Source organism: Melitaea cinxia, chromosome Z (genome assembly GCF_905220565.1).
Source record: "Melitaea cinxia chromosome Z, ilMelCinx1.1, whole genome shotgun sequence".
NCBI lineage: Eukaryota > Metazoa > Arthropoda > Insecta > Lepidoptera > Nymphalidae > Melitaea > Melitaea cinxia.
In genome coordinates this window covers 7,831,889-7,851,730 of record NC_059424.1, presented here as the reverse complement: position 1 = coordinate 7,851,730, position 19,842 = coordinate 7,831,889, and the positions used below count along the sequence as shown (strand labels likewise).

At 32.0% G+C, this 19,842-nt stretch overlaps 1 protein-coding gene across 1 annotated transcript; it reads left to right on the top strand.

Annotated features, from left to right (window-relative positions):
- The first annotated feature begins 12,596 nt into the window (after nt 1-12,596).
- Nucleotides 12,597-15,019, top strand: LOC123668543 (golgin subfamily A member 6-like protein 6). Its single transcript, XM_045602275.1, has 2 exons — nt 12,597-12,684; nt 13,246-15,019. Exons 1-2 carry the CDS (start codon nt 12,613-12,615, stop codon nt 14,146-14,148), a joined length of 975 nt encoding a protein of 324 aa, XP_045458231.1. The 5' UTR covers nt 12,597-12,612; the 3' UTR covers nt 14,149-15,019.
- The last annotated feature ends 4,823 nt before the right edge of the window (nt 15,020-19,842 follow it).

The following is a 19,842-nucleotide window of genomic DNA, read 5'->3' as shown; positions in this document are numbered from 1 at the left end:
GCGGATATATTCGGAGAGAAACGATTGCTATCAGGTATTTATGATACCAACCGGAACCGACGGCTCAACGTGCTCTCCGAAGCTCGGCAGGGACACCCACAAGGACAGATATCCAAAAAGAAAAGAAATATTAGTACAAATACAAATAAAGCGAAATAATCGAAACCGCAACCCGTCGGTGTTTTAGGCGTCTTTACGCACCACTACACCAGAGCGGTTGCTATCGATATAAAGCCTTATCGGTATAAGGAATATATTCGGCTGTTACCTATAAAACAAGCATTAGTTTGCTTACCTTAGAAACAGGCGACTGCGTGTACGTTAAAGATAATTATATAAAAAGAAAAAGAAAAGAAATTTGAATCCGATTATTTACGTTGTTATTGTTTAGTTCAATGATTTGTATTGTAATATTGTACATTAACATGTATATGTATTGCGATGTTATGTATGGATACACTGAGAATATCTAAATGTACTAGCATCGCGTATTGACGATGGGCTAAAGCGGCTTGTATTATGTAGAGGCTTGAGACATTGCTCCATTCACTCTATTGGAATGGTACAATATACTAAAACAGAATATTTGTGCTTTAAGTGTTTATGTAACCCGTTTGCCAAAGATTTTATTGATGCTACAGAAACATATAAAGTGATTTTAAATATTAATGAATCCAATGTTCGTGTCTTTTTCCCAATATTGTTTTATATCGCAGCGAAGCTGCTTGCCATAGATAAAATCTATGTATTTTTGCATAATATAAAATAATGTTTTTTTGATATTCAATTTATTAATTACGATAGATTAAATAAATAAATAATAAATAATTATAGCATATATATTACACCCAGACTCGGGGTGGGAATCAAACGCACAACCCACGGAACAGAAAGTAGGGTTACTACTAACTGCGCCAACGCGCTAGTCAAATATACACTTAGTTTTAAAATTTTATTTACTTTCCATAGTTTTCTTTTTTCTTTCTCGTTCCATTTATTGTATTTATTTATTTATTGTATTTATTAATTTATTCTTAATGTACACCAAAATACAGACACATATAAAGAAAGATACAATACAAGATGTACAAAATATTGTAGTAAGAAATATTATTTTTACTTTCTGGTGGTTATATTTGACTCCAATATCAGTATGTAAACTAGTAACTGAGCTCATTATTCTCGCGTTATTGTAACGAATGTACATAAGATATATCAACCGATACAGTCAGACAAACATCTACAGTCTACACGTCTTACGAACATCAAGAGAATCCTTTGTTTCATAAAGTTAGAACAATTGCTTCTTCCTGGTTTCAAATATGTTATATGTGAAAGTGTGATGCATCGATAATTCCTTGTAACTGTTCTTAGTTACGTCAGGTGGTGACTTCGCCGATTACTGAGATGTCGAAGAGGTTAATATAAATATTTTACACGTTTTATTTATATGTTATGTCGGTGGGTTTGTTGCAAGTGTATGTATCACTGATACATCATTTGACTATCATTTGTTTAATGATAAAATGTATAAAGTATCGTGGTTTGATGAAGTGTAGACATAAATTTCAAACAATCTAAAATTTTATTTAGGGGATATCTATCCCCTATCTAATCATATCTATGCATCACCACTTATTTAGTAAGAAGCGTACGTACGGGGTACTAAATATCGTAAAAACACTTGTTTACATGCTAAAATAGACTTTGTAGCTTTAGGTTTAAGCACTACATCTCATTATACTTTACTCTCATGAGTATTAAAATGTGATTGCAATCGTTTCCATGTTTGCACCATGCGTATGAAACACTTGGCACGAAAACGTTAATTACTATGATATTGGATGGTCTAAACGTTTGCCATGAGTTAACTCAAGTAGCGTTCGTTGTTTATTTCTATGTAAAGAAAATATTGTCGCAAGCACTTTAAAAATGTTTTAGAAATATGCGAAGTCTAAAATTATTGAATTAACTTTATTTACACATTTCTTAATACTGAATGGATATGTAAACAAAACAGATGACGCATTATCACCATGGTCACAACAACTGCGCTTTTGGTCACAGGAGGAAGGTTTTGGGAACTGTAATTATGTTATGTTTTAGTTGGATTCAATAAAATTTAAATTAAAACTTGCTCCAGGTTGTAAAAAAATATCATTTGTTATATTGGAAAGAACAAAATACACCTACGTTAATACACAGTTTCCCGATATTGAAGAAAGTTTTAAACTACTAAGGAAAACATTTTAATACACATAATATAGCACATTTACAAATATTACAATATATTCTGCGCAAAAAAGCTAGCTCACTTTTAAGGCGAGTGCACGGCAGCCGCAACAATGTCTCGCCGATAGCGGAGACTGTCCGCTACTCAGGCATTTGTCTGACATTACAAGGTCACTTTTAGTTATTAAGTACTAACATTAGTTATTAAGCTTTCATCTTTTATTTTTACTAACAATTATGGACCCTCTGTTGTCTGAGTAACAAACATTTTTTTTATTTTTTTTTTTTCTTTATATTATACATTTACTAGCTTACACCGCAAACGTTGTTTTGCCATATATGTTATTAACCCCCCTAATCCGCCCCTTATAATTTAGGGGTATGAAAAATGAATTTTGGCCGATTATCAGACCTACCCGATATGCACACAAAATTTCATAAAAATCGGTCCAGCCGTTTCGGAGGATTATGGTAACTAACATTGTCAGACGAGAATTTTATGTATAAAATTATTATAACGTACATTTTTTTGCATCATTGTGTGTCTTTTTTTATTGTTTCAGTACTTCTTTAACCATACTTTACATTTTTTTTTTTAAATATTTATATCACAACTGAAATACAAATCTAACTTAAGTCTAGCTGAAGTTAGTTAAATTTTTACTTTTTTGGCTAATATATAATAATTATTACTGTTATAGCTTAATATTATTGTCTTAATGCGCCTCTAGTAACGCCCTTGTGCCAGTGTCGGGCCGGGATGGGAACCCATTCCTGCTAGACACGGCGTCGAGGTGAGCCGGACAGTTCCCATGGAGAAGAAGTCTGGCCTTTTCGCCGAGGCCAGCCTGTCACTGGAGGGATCCTGTTGCCTGCAGATCCGGGACCCTCCAATTAAGGCAGCAGAAGGATCCCGCAGGGGTTTGGTCGGTAGTGCACCCCCAAGTGCTGAAGTCGACATACGGTCTAGGACTGCCTACCCGGGCGCCCTGTATATCACCTGTAAACAGGTTCCGCTGCGATACCAAAAAAACACCTTGATATTATTGTAGCCTCATACTACACCCAGTCTTATTCGTATGACACTAGCAGATTATGTTTTTATATAATAGCATGCAGTTTTTTCATTCCAGCTGAAGATGAAATTAAAAAAAAGAATGACAAAGGAACCATCCGTTTCGATTTACCCTTTGGCACATTTTGAAAAAAGAAATAAACGTAGTATAATTATCGTAATTCACATTATTACACAAACGACAAACACAAAGGCTTGTCATACAACGTAGACAGTAATTTTTCAAATAAGTATTTTATTCATTCTCAAATGTGTGTGAAATGTATTGTCTAAAATGTGCTTATTATATATTTTTTAATAAACTTATTTTTCTAATGCGTGTCGCAATATGTGTCCTATTACCTGTTTCATCAAAAACCAGTATTATAAGTAAATTTTCTCTTCCTTTTGTTTACGTCAGTTCAGCGTAACTCGACATCGTGTCATGTCACATACCTTGCATGTTAACATCAAGTTTAGATCACACTTGCAAAACTTACGCATACCATGTGTCGCATTACTTTTACCTTTGTGGATTAACTATTAATAGTGTTGCGTTGCATCTATCTAAATCTCTATCCCCAATGCTTGGTTTCCTGATCAGATTATAACGATCGATTACTCAGTTGTGTGAAATTAATACGAAGTTATTTGTGTGGCGATATATATTTTTACAAATAATTGTATGCAGTACTACCTACTATAAACTATTAACAGATATATGAATCGTAATTATGTGGATTGTCCAATACGATACTTAATGCGTTAGAAGAACTTAATTGATTCATCTCACAAGCATTTAGTTTAAAAGCAAATTAATTTGAAATATTAATCAACTGTTATTTCGATGAAGTATTTTTGTTATCATTATTATGGGATGGATATCACAGTCGAAATTTGAACATAATTAAAAATTTAAATTAAAAAAAAAATGGAAATAACGAATTTTCTTTTAATTCTTTTTTTAATCGACTACAGTCTGACATGCATGACATCTCGAGACATGCCGCACTTAACGATATCATACGCCCCGGTCCCTTGCCACCGTCAACGTGCCAAGTCTACTTGAGCCGACTGGTATTGTAAGAGACGATGGCAAGAGACCGGACGGTATGAGTTTGATTCCATGGAAGATGGGCCGGGTGCTGGTATGGGATGCAACCAGTTCAGACAAGCTAGCCCCTTCCCATCTACATGAAACAAACAACAGAGCTGGTGCGGCTTGTGAAGCGGCTGAAAAAACAAAAGCAGACAAATACAGGGGTCTAGGCTCCAAATATGATTTTGTCCCATTCGGTGTCGAGACCCTTGGTCCGTGGGGTCCTAGTGCTATAACACTATTTAAGGAAATAGCAAAAAGGTTAATCGACGTCACAGGAGACCGAAGAGCTGGCAGCTACTTCGGACAAAGAATTAGTCTAGCTATTCAAAGGGGGAACGCTGCCAGTATCTTCGGAACCTTGCCTAAAGGGACTCCTTTTAATAATATTTTTTAGTTATTATATTATGTATATATATATATATATATATATATATATATATATATACTTAAGGTTTTTTTTTTTAGTTTAATGTAATTTATCTGTTAAATATAGCTTAACTATTTATATTTATACTAATGTAGTCATTATCGTTACAATTTATTTTTGCTATTTACCAAATATTTATATAAATATTTAGTTTTCATTATATATATATATATATATATATATATTATATAGGTTTATTATTATATAGGTATATAGAATAATAAATAAATAAATATTTACAAATAAACACAGGGTCATCTGTTCCTAAAGTAAGCAACTTAATGTTTGTGTTATAGGTAACATCCGACTGCTACATTTTTTTTTTCTCGATAAATATACAAAAAAATAATTTATATATTAATAAATATATAAGTACCTGGGTGACCGAGCTTAGCTCGGTATTTTTAGTAAAACGTGTTTTTTGGAAATCATACTTAAATACGAATTACATATTTATAAAATATGAATAATAGTTTTTTTCCGACAATGATACAAAATAAAAAAAAATATAAAAAATCAAAAATAAAAAAAAAATTAAAAAATAATAATGATAAAATATAAATAATATTTTTCGATTCTACATACATTACTAAATAAAAAATAACGAGTGCAATTAGAAAAAAAAAGAAAAATTTATTAATCGATCGAGGATTTGAACCGTGGCCTTTTCCGCCGAACAAGACCGGCCGATTTCCCACCTGAGCTATGACAACTTTTCTGACATTACGAAATTTACCTTCGCATTCTAATGACATTTTTCCATTGTCTAAAAAGTGGGAGAAAACGACATTTTCTAAAAATGAATCCTAGTTAGATTTATTTATCTCCCCCGAAATTCCCTGCATACTAAATTTATTGAAAATCGTTGGAGCCGTTTCCGAGATTCAGATTATATATATATACAAGAATTGCTCGTTTAATAATATAAGATATTACACCCAGACTCGGGGTGGGAATCGAACCCATAACCTCCGGAGCAGAAAGCACCACTAACTGCGCCAACGGGCTAGTCAAAAAAATTCAATTAAAAAAAATTAATCGATTATGAGTTTTTATGCAATGCTTCGTTATTCATTGTGATTTGCTATAATGTGACATCATATTTTAACTAATTAACATTTAGTTTAATTATTGGTTGGAGAAACTTAACACATTAAAAAACGAGTGTGCTTTAGACCACACGACTGAAGTAAAAGTTACGAAACGTAACTCTCTTTCTTTCTTGCTACACAAACTTACATCTTCCTCTCAGCTTCTGTTCGACTCGCCCGATCACACTTTTCGTAACGCTCTTGTTACGCATTCACCATCTAACTTCCAAGTCAAGTGTGCGTAAAAAAGCTTTGCTTCAAAAATGTTAGGTCTTGGTAGGCTTATAAACACATTCACAAACACGTACACATACAGTAGGTACACTTGATTATTTGACTGGGCGTGTCATGTTAGCATAAATATCTATAACAAATAAACACGCGGGAAATAAACTGTTTATCTACTACTATAACTCCGATTATATTAAAAATTAATTTAGACCTAAATTCCTTCCAACGAATCTTGTCTAAACTCTTCCGAGGAATTTTTAATCTGACATTTGATATTTTATTAATATCATTCGCTACTTCGCTAGCAATTATTTATTATTAATTAAAATACCAATTCTTGACTATTAATTAAATTAGAAATTATTGATACGATTACGCAACTCTCTAAGAGTAAAAAGAAAACTTTGTAACGAAACTTGAATAATTATTGCAAAACCGTTACCAGTATATACCAAAATATTAGCATCAGTATGATGTGGCATAAAATATTAAATACATACATAAATATTATTACATATATGTATATTATTATTGTATATATTTGATCGGCACTTCAGTTCAAATTTCCTCATATACCTATATATCAAAATTGTCTTTTAAAGTAAATTTAAATAAAATATATTCTAATGTGTATAAGTATGACGACATTTCGATTTTCCCGAAATTTTTTCTGGATCGAAATTAAGGATACAAGGATTAAGGATTTTAAGCCGCAAACCAACGTTAAAAGTCTGAACCATGCATTTCATAGATGTGTATTTCACCCCACAATACTAATACGCATTTTTTATTATTTAAAAATGTTGTTTTCATGTAATTTATTTTTCATATAACTAACATTTTGCTATTACAAAATTGAGATCAGTTAACAACGTATAAATATATAAAACATACAATAATTGTTCTACGCATCAATTTGCTGAGAAAAAAGTGGAGGAAGTAAAGAATAGGGACACATAATTCTTAGAAAAGTATTTTTTTTCTGAGTATCTTTTGAGAAACTCCAATTATATCGTTTCATGTAATTGCACTGATAGTATTTATATCCCAGTTCCGTATACTATTACAGTTTGTGATGTTGACAAAATATCACAATAGTTTAACAACAGCATGATAGCTAAAATATACCAGCTGAGATTTATATTTCTGTGTGCCTCCTCAAGTTTTTTCATAAAGTGTTTTCGTGAAAATTCTATGAGTATGTTTTATTTATCTATACATCTATAAAAAATAATAAAATTGGAGTGAGTTGTAATATTAAAATAATCGCTTTTTACTAAATGCATGTGGATGTATACACGGTACATATACCAAAATAACATTTTTTACAATTTTTGTCTGTCGGTTTGTTCTGGCTAATCTCTGTAACGGCTGGACCTATTTTAACGGCACTTTCACTGGCAGATAGCTGATGCAATAAAAAGTAACTTAGGCTACTTTAATTTTAGAAATATATATTTTTTATAACTCTTAGAACAGAATATTAACTTTTTTGTTAAATTCTACGGGGACGAAGTCGCGGGCACAGTTAGTAAGTAAATAAACAGGTATATGGTATGCCTTAATACTTATTTTGATATAAGCCCCATAAGCCCCATAGATTTATTTTCATAAGAAGCATTTCTGTTTTATAAGTTACAGTTCTGGGATTGACAACTGTCTACATAGCGCGGTGGCATAATGTTTTACCAGTGTAACTCAAAACATCTTGCGTTACATTTTCGGCTTAAAGAAATATGATCATGTAAGTCACTTCCGTAAGCAGCACCAATGGCTGCCTATCCGCCATCGCAGAAATTTTAGAATACTTTGTTTCTTTTTTAAGACTCTTTTCAATCCTTGTTCTTCTAATCTACCAGGACCGCTTTTCTTTCTCTATTATTCTCCGTGCAGATCTCATAAACGTAATCTTCTTCAGATGCCCACCCACCGTACCGATTTTTATTTCTATTCCTTTACTGTACATTCCGTTATACTTTGGAATTCCTAACCATAATATGAATTTCGAGATTGCAAAACACTATCGCTATTTAAGAAAAGAGTGAGAAAATTCTACCTTAATCAATCCTAGTCTAAAATCAATTTAATTAAGTGTCTTTATGCATATTGGAATATATTATCGTATGTATTATATTATGTATCGTATATGCGTATGCGTGTATATATAAGTATAAATATCATTTTATTTGTATCTACGTATGTATACATTATTATGTATGTATGCATTTATATATTGTAACACGTGGTTCAATAAGTCCCGAGACTAAGTACTAAAAAAAATCTTCTTTTTTATAAAATTAATTTTTATTCATCAACATAGTCTCCTCGAAGAGCGATATAGTCCCTCCAACGCTTTTCTAACTTTTCTATCCCATGTGTGTAGAACGATTTGTCTTTGGCTTCAAAATAAGCCTCCGTTGCTGCGATAACTTCACTATTTGAGTCAAATTTCTTACCCTGAAGCATTTTTTTGAGATCTGCAAACAGCCAGTAATCGCTGGGGGCCAAGTCTGGTGAATAAGGGGGATGAGGAAGCAATTCGAAGCCCAATTCGTTAATTTTGGCCATCGTTCTCACGGACTTGTGACAAGGCGCGTTGTCCTGGTGAAACACCACTTTCTTTTTGTTCATGTGAGACCGTTTATCCGCAATTTCGTACTTCAATCGCTCCAATAAGCACATGTAATAGTCACTATTTATATTTTGCCCCTTTTCAAGGTAGTCGATGAAAAGTATTCCATGCGCATCCCAAAATATAGACGCCATAACCTTACCGGCCGATTTCTGAGTCTTTGGACGCTTCGGGCGGCTTTCACCAGCCGCTCTCCACTCCGCTGCCTGCCGATTGGATTCCGGAGTGAAATGGTATATCCAGGTTTCATCCATTGTTACATACCGACGTAAAAAATCCTTTTTATTATGATTCATCAGCGCCAAACATCGCTCTGAATCATTGATACGTTGTTCCTTTTGATTAGTTGTAAGCAAACGCGGCACCCACTTAGAAAAAAGCTTTTTCATGGCCAAATTTTTATGTAAAATAGTGAAAACACTACCAGCTGAAATCTTCACTATCTCGGCTATCTCTCGCACTTTTACCTTCCGATCTTCCAATACGATTTTGAGGACTTGGTTAATATTTTGTTGAGTCACTGCTTCATTTGGACGACCTGAGCGTTCCCCATCATTGGTGTCCATGCGACCGCGTTTGAAGTCGGCATACTACCGACAAATGGTTGCTTTAGAGGGAGCTGATCCTGCATAACATTTTATAAGCCATTGCTGTGTTTCAACGGTATTTTTTCCCATTAAAAAACAATGTTTTATCAACACGCGAAACTCGTTTTTTTCCATTGTATCGAAATCACAACCGTAGCGTCACTTAAATGTTTCAAAATCAATAATTTTATTGTTCCATTTTTAAAAATATGACACATATTCTTGTATTGATAGCCAGTACTTTTTAAAAATCAGAAGAGTTTTTAATATATGCGCCATTTCCAGGTTAGTCTCGGGACTTATTGAACGATCTAATTGAGTATTTTTAATATATTACATTTTTATTCTCAATGTATGTTTAGATTGTATACGCTATTTTTGTGACTGTTTTATAGTTTTCCTGTGGTAGGATTATTCGAAGAGATTCCATCATGGGATAAGTAGTGGTTTTGTACCAGCATTGTTTATAAGAGCTATTTCCTATTGCTATCCTAGTGTACATAAATTGTTAAATAAAATAATAAAATAAAAAACATCCATAGTTCTATTTGTATAAATCGTTAACATTCCCCAACATCACGATAACATAATATAATATATCGATTTTTTATAAATGTAATAATAACATAATATATCGATTTTTTATAAATGTACCTATACCATACCTATACATAATTACGCTTACGCTTTAGCCTGTAATATCCCACTGCTGCGCATAGGCCTTTTTCCCGATGTAAGAGAAGGATCGAAGCTTAATCCACCACGCTGGTCCAATGCGTTTTGGCGGATATATTCCTTACTATGAGTAACGATCGCTATCAGGTGTACATGATAACAAACGGGACCGACGGCTTAACGTGCTCTCCGAGGCACGGTGGGGAGACCCATAAGGACTGCACAAACACCCAGACAAGGGCAGACATCGAACCCGCAGCCGCCAGCGCAACGGCCACACTTTAGTTAACAAATACTTTATGGAATTACGTAGTCCAACATGTTTTTGAAAAGTCTTATAATGCATACAACAAATATGACATAATGCAAATTTCTAATCAAAAATCTAATCCAATTCAGATTCTAGTTTATATGTACAGTACGTCGTAGATAATGTTCCGGTTAAGAGTTTTCTGTATTATGATATGTGGTTACGGTGTTTTCCTTTTCCTGTTTCTACTTGTTTTACAAAGGACGGTATGAAAACCGCACGAAAGTAATACCTATTAAACGCTTAATATAGGTGCTTTGTTATTTGCGTGACTTCGATTTTCGGAATAGTTACGTTACGCGATATATTATTGTCATGTCATTTAACGTGTGATTAATGATGTGTCAGACCAAATTGTATTACTGTGAAATAGATTAAAGCGTTTAAGCAAATAAATAAACAAACAATCTCTCCTGCTTTAAAATATTAGTATAGATAATTATTGAAATCGTCCCATAAAAGAATATATTATTTTCGTTAAAGTAACGAGTAAAAAATTATTAAAAACTAGCTGCCCGGACAGACTTCGTTCTATCAAAACTTAATATAAAAATTATTATTTTTTAAACATTTTTTTCTCAATTTTTTTTGCATCAAAACCATCCGTGGGCCTTAAGGAACAAAAAAAAAAATCCGAATTGGTCGATCCATTCTCGGGTTATTAGCTTCGCTATCGCTTAGCACCATTAATTTTTATTTATATAGATTGATCAAAGAATTGTCATAAACACTGTTAAATGCAAGCTATACATATGCATTTGCTAGGTGTTATAATATTTTTTTTTTGTAATATATGTAACAAACCGGGGATGATACCTATTTAGTATTCGCCTTAATTGCAACACATACAAATAATAAAATAATAATTATATAATAGTAAAATTATACTAGCGGTAAGATTTATAGTTAAAACGATAAAAAAGAGACGAACGTATTCCTTGTTGTCTTTGTGTATGGTGGTTTTTTTTCTTAAAGACATTATTACCTGCAGGGTCAGTCATCATGTTTGGCGATTATCAAATTAGTCTGTCAACAAAAATAAATTTGTATGGATTAAATAAAGTATTCGATAAGTCGTATGACAATTTTTCGATATTTCTAAAGACTGACAAAATATTTCGGTTTGCCTCTCAGTGCTTGCTTGTGTACTGTGATTGGTCTGTTAGTGTTTACTTAAATTAAACGTGTAATTGCACTCTACAGTCTGTAAAGTCCAACGGCTAGGGTGGTTGTGAAACTATTCACACTATGAATTTAAACAGAGTCCGTAGTGGTTATTCATCGCGTTACGTCTATTTGAACATGTGAACTTGACCCATTTACGCCAACTATTTGCATTTTGTATTCAAAGTCGTAGCGCTTACATTAAATTCCTACTATTTTTATGTGTCACACGTAGACAATCTATTTATTGTCAATAGTACCTACACATATTAGTAGTTGATATAAGGGGTAACACTTTTATAGATTGATTGATGTATAATAATATATAATATAATTAATACTAAAATATAATTACGTTTTACTATAAGATTTGACGATCATATTTAAATAGTTTGTATTTTTTTTAATTTAAGTTATATTATTTAGTAATAACCCAATTTTTTAAGCCCTAAATAAAATGGTGTCTTCATTTGACATTAAATTTAGCTTGTTATCTATGTTGCTTTGCATAATAAAATATTAAAATAATCCCCAAAAGATTTTCATATTTCAAAGTAATAAATAATATTTTATTGCATTTTAATCGGTAGCACATCTATCGAGGTAATAGTGCATTAGTATGCGGCACCGGTAAACAATTAATTGAATAATAATTAGTTTGAGTTGGTTACATTAGATAATATTTTAACCCCGATTGCGAATGCGTCGGTAATAGAAAACAAATTGTGAAATTGTCTAAACACTTTCATTTGTGAAGTAAAATATCAATTAATAATTGTTAAACAATATATTTTTAAACAGATTCTATATAATATATTATAAGGGTTACATGGATATAAGTGATTTTAAAAACCTAATTTATGTTATTTATACTAAAAATATCCTTTTTCACTTTTAATTAACTTAATTAAGTTACTTAATATGTAATTGCTACGTGTATACTGTGTACGGTCATCGTAAATACATGTAAAATTAAGTATAGCCTGAGTAAAGTCACGTTTGAACCAGAGGTTTCTTCTCAAGTCACGATTGAGAAAACTGCGTCACGAGCAGTCCTGAGCGCAGGAGTCGGTAACATGCGAGAGAGGGGCTTGTTGATAAATAGACATGCACGGTCGTCATGGAGGCAGTCGCGGCAGCGTAAACCTCGCTTTCAAAATGAGGACGCTGGCGATCACGGTGGGTGATATATGTACTAGTGATGTGTTGTGATTTTTATCGATATAATAATAATAACAAGTGTTCAATTTCGTCTTGTAAAAAGCTTTTATTTAATTCAGTCTTTTATAAAAGATATATTTGAAAAAGTGAAAATTCTACATATTTGATATTCAATTTTGAGATATCATAAGCTTTATAGAAAATTTGTTTAAAATGTTAAAATAAAAAAGTAAAATGTTTTTATATACGTTTTGACAAATATAAAGTTAAGCTACATAAAAATAAATCATAATATTTTTTGTTTATGCTAATTGGAAAAATGTACAATAATGAATTTTAATAAATATAATCTAACTAAAATCAACGCGAAAGCGGTTTACTTTTGGTTCGTGATATAAGATGTCAACTATGTTTTCGTATAAAAAATGTTCTGATTAGTTGTTTGAATATGACAATATTTTGTCTTTTCGAACAATATCTATAAAATATACAAACAATCACAATATACGAAAAAAGTAACATATGGTACATATATTTTAACAATAATAATTTTTTAATTAATTTTAATCTTATTTTCAGTTATGTTTGGCGCTTACCGTTGTGGCTTCAATAGCCATTCCGCTGAAAGAAACAGCTGAAAATGCTGAAATTTCAAGAGTAAAACGTTCACCAGGCTGGCATTCAGAACCAGAAGGAGTGTGGGAAAAAAAGCTCGTTTGGAAAGAGGATTGGAAACAGATATGGAAAACTGAAAAAAAACTTATTTGGAAAACAGAATGGAAAAAAGAAAAAGTTCCTGCTTGGAAAACCGAAAAAGTGCAACAATGGAAAGAAGAGCAAGTACCAGCTTGGAAAGTGATACAAAAACCCATATGGAAAGAAGTGCAAGTGCCTATATGGAAGGAGGTTCAGGTACCTGATTGGAAGAAAGTATGGAAACCAGTGTGGAAAGAAATACAAGTTCCCGTTAACAAAGCTGTGCAAGTACCAGAATGGAAACAGAACTTTGTACCCGAGTGGGTTAAAGAGGGTGTTCCTGGTGAAAAGTATTTAGGAAAAGATGAGCATGGATGGGAATACACCAGTCATGATCTGTGGAGAAAGAAGTTAGTCTGGAAACCAGTATGGAAAAAAGTCTGGAAAACAGTGCACAAGCAGGAGTGGGTAACTGATAAGAAGCTTGAATGGAAAGAAGAGTGGAAACAAATTTGGAGAACAGAAAAGAAACAAGCGTGGGTAACAGAAAAGAAACAAGAATGGGTAGAAGAAAAAGTGCAAATTTGGAAGACCATTAAGAAAGAAGTCTGGGTGCCAGTGAAAAAGGAAATATGGATAGAGAAATGGAAGCAAATTCAAGTTCCAGTATGGAAAACAATAGAAGTCCCAGCGTGGAAAAAAGTATGGAAGCCAGTTTGGCAAAAAGTTTGGGTACCAGTACATCACGAACACCATGAACACCACGAACACCACGGATGGGATTAATAGGTAGATTTTGTGTTATTATTTTGTACATATAGAGATACTTACAATGTAGTCATTTGTTACTTATTTGTTACCATATAAACCCAAGATATGTTGAGTTTTGTAAATAATATATTTTTAAATGTTTACTGAATGGTGCTGGTAAGTGTTTGCCGAGAAACTTAGGCGTACGCGAAGGCGAATGCTTTTTTTATTGGCGATTGTACAACATTAAAAATTTCGCTTGCGAATGTATTTGGCTTTGCGTGCGCCTCAGATGACCTTTAAAAATTTGTTTCTTAAAATTTCAATACAAAAAATAATAGTTCACTTCCTAATACAAATAAATTGTATAGTTAAATGATAATTAACCATTTTAAAACAATTACAGATAGTCATCTTTTTATAATAATTAACTACGAATTAATTAACAACTTCAAAACAAATCTTTTAAATATTTGCATTCTCATAACACTTTGTTGTGTTTAAACAAAATAAAGTTATGACTTTATATTGTTTTAAATAATTCAGGTTGAGTATTAAAAAAGTTTTAAGTATTTAGTTGTTTTTTTTTCAATGTGTTAATATTTTCTATTATAGTATTTTTTTTCGAAGTGGGAATTAATTTACGAATGTATTTGATACCGAAAAAATTAAAGTTTCTAAAAGGAAGTTAACTATTACAATCAATATCTTAATTTTAAATTTCAAAACTTGAAATTGTTATAATTTTTTGTTCAAGCTACCGTTAATTGTTTTTATTTACTTTAATTTCTTTTTCACAATACGTAGAAGGCGTATTTTAGCACCTTAAATGACAAAAGTACAACTGTTTGTTTATTTTATATACTGTATAAATGAAATATGAATAATAAAAATAAATAAATCAAAATTGTATTTTCATTTCCAGTTTTATTTATATATTTTAATTACGAATGCTAAGTAAGCATTCCATATTTTAATTAAAAAGTCTTTTTCATTTGTAAACTAATTTATTTTGATGTTATGTTTTATTTATGTAGTTAAATATTATTTTCTTGTTATTTAATTTTTTGGATATAAATGGTCTACAAAATATCAGATTTCGAATTATAGAGTTAAGCAACAGTAGTAATAAATGTCAGTGAGGGTAAATAAGCTAGCTTTATTAAATTAATATAATTTTTCAATGAGGTAGGACACAGCAGGATTTATTCTCCTCAAAATCTAGATCAGCCCGACTGAAAAAGTACCTGAACCTTACAGAAGATCCCAGTTAAATTATACTCCTTTCAAGCAGTATTGTACTCCTGTGGTCAGTTGGGTGACCAGAGCTATTCTGGGCGATTGAGGGTAGGGTCGGCAGCGCGCTTGCGTTGCTTCTGTTGTTGCAGACATCTATAAGCTAAGGTAATCGTTTACTACCAGGTGAGCCGTAAGCTTGTTTGCCGACTTCGTTTTCTAAAAAACGGTCCTAAAATAAATAATTTTTGAAACATAATTAGAATTAAGACACGACGATATGGAAAAAGATAGCTCCAACTGGTGGAAACTTTTTTGAGGTAGGGCTCAGCAGGAAATGTCCTGTTCAAAATCTGTAGCAGCCCGTCTGGGTAAGTGCATCAACCTTATAAAGATCACAGGTAAATAATACTGTTCTCATGTAGTGTTGTGTTCCTGTGGTGAATAAGATTGTCAGAGCTCTAGAGAAGATTGGGGGTGAGGTCGGCAACGCGCTTGCTATGTACTGGTTTTGCAGGCATCTGTAGGCTATAGTGACCGCTTACCATCATGTAAGCTGTACGTTTGTTTGACGGCCTGGTCGTCTACAAACACCTTATGACGTGAGCAGTGCTTTGAATCCATTTAATTAAACTAATCCTAGTTTACCAACCGCTCTTGTGGAGTGGTACGTGCGCATACGGATACGCGCCTAAACATCCACGGTTTGCGAGTTCAACTCCCGGTTGGGATGGATATTTGTTTTTATACAAATATGTCTTTCCGGTTTGGGTATCTCTCCTAGGGTCTTCCCACTGCAACTCGGAGAGCACGTTAAGCCATCGGTCCCGGTTGATATCACGTACAGGATAGCGATGGTTACTCATAGTACGGAATATATCCGCCAACCCGCATTGGAACAGCGTGGTGGATTAAGCTCTGATCCTTCTCTTACATGGAGAAAGTGGAATATTTTTATAGCCCCTTGACTGTATCATATAATGCAAATTTTATATACAGTAAAAGTTGAAAAAAAAACTATCATAACTTCAAAGCAAAAAGAACTTTTTTTAACGACTTTTTTTAGGCTGTTACGTCTGATACTAATTGTTACGATTTTTTATGTGACGAGAATTATAATAATTTTTTTAAATGTCTATCCTACTAAAATACTTCTTTTTGAAAACTAGGCCTTACAGATATGTTGTATTTTTCTGGAAAGAATAAAGGTTAAATGAATCATACTAGTGGTCGCCCGGTGCTCGAAATTTGACTGTAATTATTTTAATTATAACCTTATAAATGTTCTGTTGTCAAAGACATATTATTTTTATATAATATAACGTGCAAATATATGTAAATGTATATAGAATTAAACTATCATAATAGGTATAATATTTAGTTGTCTGTCAAAGCGATCAAGGAAAAGAATAGCGTAAATTGGCCATCATCCTAAGTAAGTCAATTATTTAAGTTATTGATCCATTGGATTACATACTTAAATAAAGGTAGTTTATTGATCCTCCCTTATCGATCTAAAAAAAAAATCATTTGTCAACCAAAATTTTGTATTCACGTCTTTTACAATTATCGTAACATACGTATCCTCAAAAAAGATTTATTTTATATATATTATTCATTTTTTATATTCATTTTTTATATATATTATTCATTTTTTATATATATTATTCATTTTTATTATTTATTTTTTATTTATATTTATTATTCTTCATACAATAAATTCTGTCTTAAATATTATGCAAAAAACGTTTAATTTTTTTGTTTAATTCTTTTCACTTCAAAATTATTTTATTTTGTTAAATGGTTAAAGTGGTATTGTTTTTTTTTTTTTGATCTAATACTCTAGAAAAATAAATTAAGACGTGTCTATAGAATACATACTTATAGAATGTGCTGAATATGAAATCTGTGTCTTAATCGTCAGAGTCATATCGTTAAGAAGTCATAAAGGAGCTGAACAGTTGTTGTGTATTTGCAAATTTGCACAACATTAGCTGACTCTTTATTAACATTGAAACACAACGATTTTTTTTTCTTACTATTACTTTCAAACTTATAGTGGAGTTTTTGTTTAGATTATGAAGAGGGAGAGCTGCTCTTAAACAAATACAGATTACAAAACCTAGATAAACAATAAACCCGAGGAAGAACATCGTATTGTCTTACATTGGGTTAGCGCAATACATAAAGCGTGACATAAATTCCTATAAACTTCATTACATAATTATTAATATCACGTTTAGTGTATTGAAGAAACCTAAACGTTTGAATATCATCACAAGAGGTCAAAGTTGTTTGCATAACTTTCGCTTTTCGTGTAAAACGAGTATATACGTAATTAAAGTAATTTTACAAATTGAATCTAACGTCCATGATTTATCAATAACAACAATTTACATAACAAACTAACACACGATGTTTTTTTCGTAACGAAATAATTAAAATAAAAAATAAGTAATTTACATGATATGAAGTTGAATAATATTTTGATAACTCATTTCGTATTTGGCATGAAAAGCAATTGATTTTGATGAGGTTGAGTTTTTGTGGAAGGTGAGGTTTACCTCTCACCTACTCTAGTAACGAATATGGTAAACTTATCTATAAACTAACGCCGCCGTTTTGGACGCCGCGTTGGCGCAACGTTTAGAGCCATGGATTTTACCTGTTGCGCTGGCGGTTGCGGGTTCGATCCCCGCACATGACAAACATTCGTATTGGCCATACAGTTGTTTACCGTGGTCTGGGTGTTTGTGCAGTCCTTGTGGGTCTTCCCACCGTGCCTCGGAGAGCACGTTAAGCCGTCGGTCCCGGTTGTTATCATGTACACCTGATAGCAATCGTTACTCATAGTAGGGAATATATCCGCCAACCCGCACTGGAGCAGCGTGGTGGATTAAGCTCTGATCCTTCTCCTACACGGGGAAAAAGGCCTATGCCCAGTAGTGGGATATTATAAGCTGAAGCGTATCCATAAACTGTGTTCGTTTATAATTTGTCTTTTCTCCTTTTTTATGTGCTCAAGGAAATATTATATTACATGTTTTCTATTAATTCAGTTCTAGTTCTTGACTTTCATTTATAACTAATTTTATGTTAAGATGATTAAAACAAAACTAAATAAAAATATTTGTGAATAGCTCACTCTATAAACATAAGAATTCATTTGGTATTCATAAACATTCAAAAGTGTTAATTTGTGATTTTGTTAAAAACTTCTTATCTGATCAAGTTTAGGTTTTAGCTTGATGGTATTTTTTTATGATTTCTTTAATCTGAATGTTTCTGAAGTATCCCCGTTCTTAAAATAGTGAGCTAAATAAAGCGTTCTACATAAACAATATCATATTATGATTTTAACATAATTTTGTATTTCGTACTTAAAAAAGTGGTAAGTGACTAATGACGATAAAGATGTGAACTAATTTGTTAATTATTACAAAAAAAGAAGAAAAAAAATACCACAATTGTATTTACTTGGTAGATTTAAAATACATTCTATGTTAATAATATAAAAGTGCATCAGTGTGTTTATTCAATATATTTTAGTACGCAATCATTACAAAATTTCGAAGTAGTTTTGTACCTTTTTTGTATAAAACAATATGATAACACATAGTTAATTATATTCACCTCTATATTGCGTGCTGGTGTATAATTTTCCAATGTACATATTTTTCAAAATTATCTGAGTACTGTATCTGAGAAGAACAATGCCCAGATAAAACAATAATTTGATAGACGGAATTTTCGTACCAGCTCTCTGGTCAAGGCAAAGATAATCTTGAATCAAAAAGGCAGGAAATAATTGTAATTTGCATTGTTTCCTTATCTTATTTGCAATGAAAAGAAAAACTTATTCCTTTATGTATTTGGTTTGAAATTGTATAAACAATTCCACCAGAAAATATTTCGCTTACAGCTCGCTCGTCTTTATTGTATTTAGAATTTTCAAATTGTTTGAATGAAAACCTCATATTGTTACGTACTTTTGACGTTACTCAAAAAGGTTTTTAAATGGTGTTTATGATGATGATCAGGACTAAAACGTGGACATGAAAAAATGTAACGTTTTCGATTTTATGAAATCTGTCTTTCCTAGCAAGATATTTTGTAAAATAATAATAATTTGTTATACATTATTCTTAAGCAACTTAAAACATAGTTTTATAAACTTAAAAATTTCCATCTCAAATATTGATATAATATTTAGTTTTCATTCTATAGCATTATCTATAGCTAGCTACTTTTAGCATTTTGTATCTATTAAAATTTTAAACGGTACACTCTATTCAAGAAACATTTATTTTGTCTCGAATGGAAAGCAGATGCTAGCACAACACTAAACTTACCCGAGATGACATTCAAACACGCACATTTACGCAGTTTATCCTTTTCTGTTTATTTAAATAATTTTAATAATAAATAAAGCTCTTTGTATCTTCGACACACATAGAAAGATAGTACATACTCGTAATAAGTACTATTTGTATT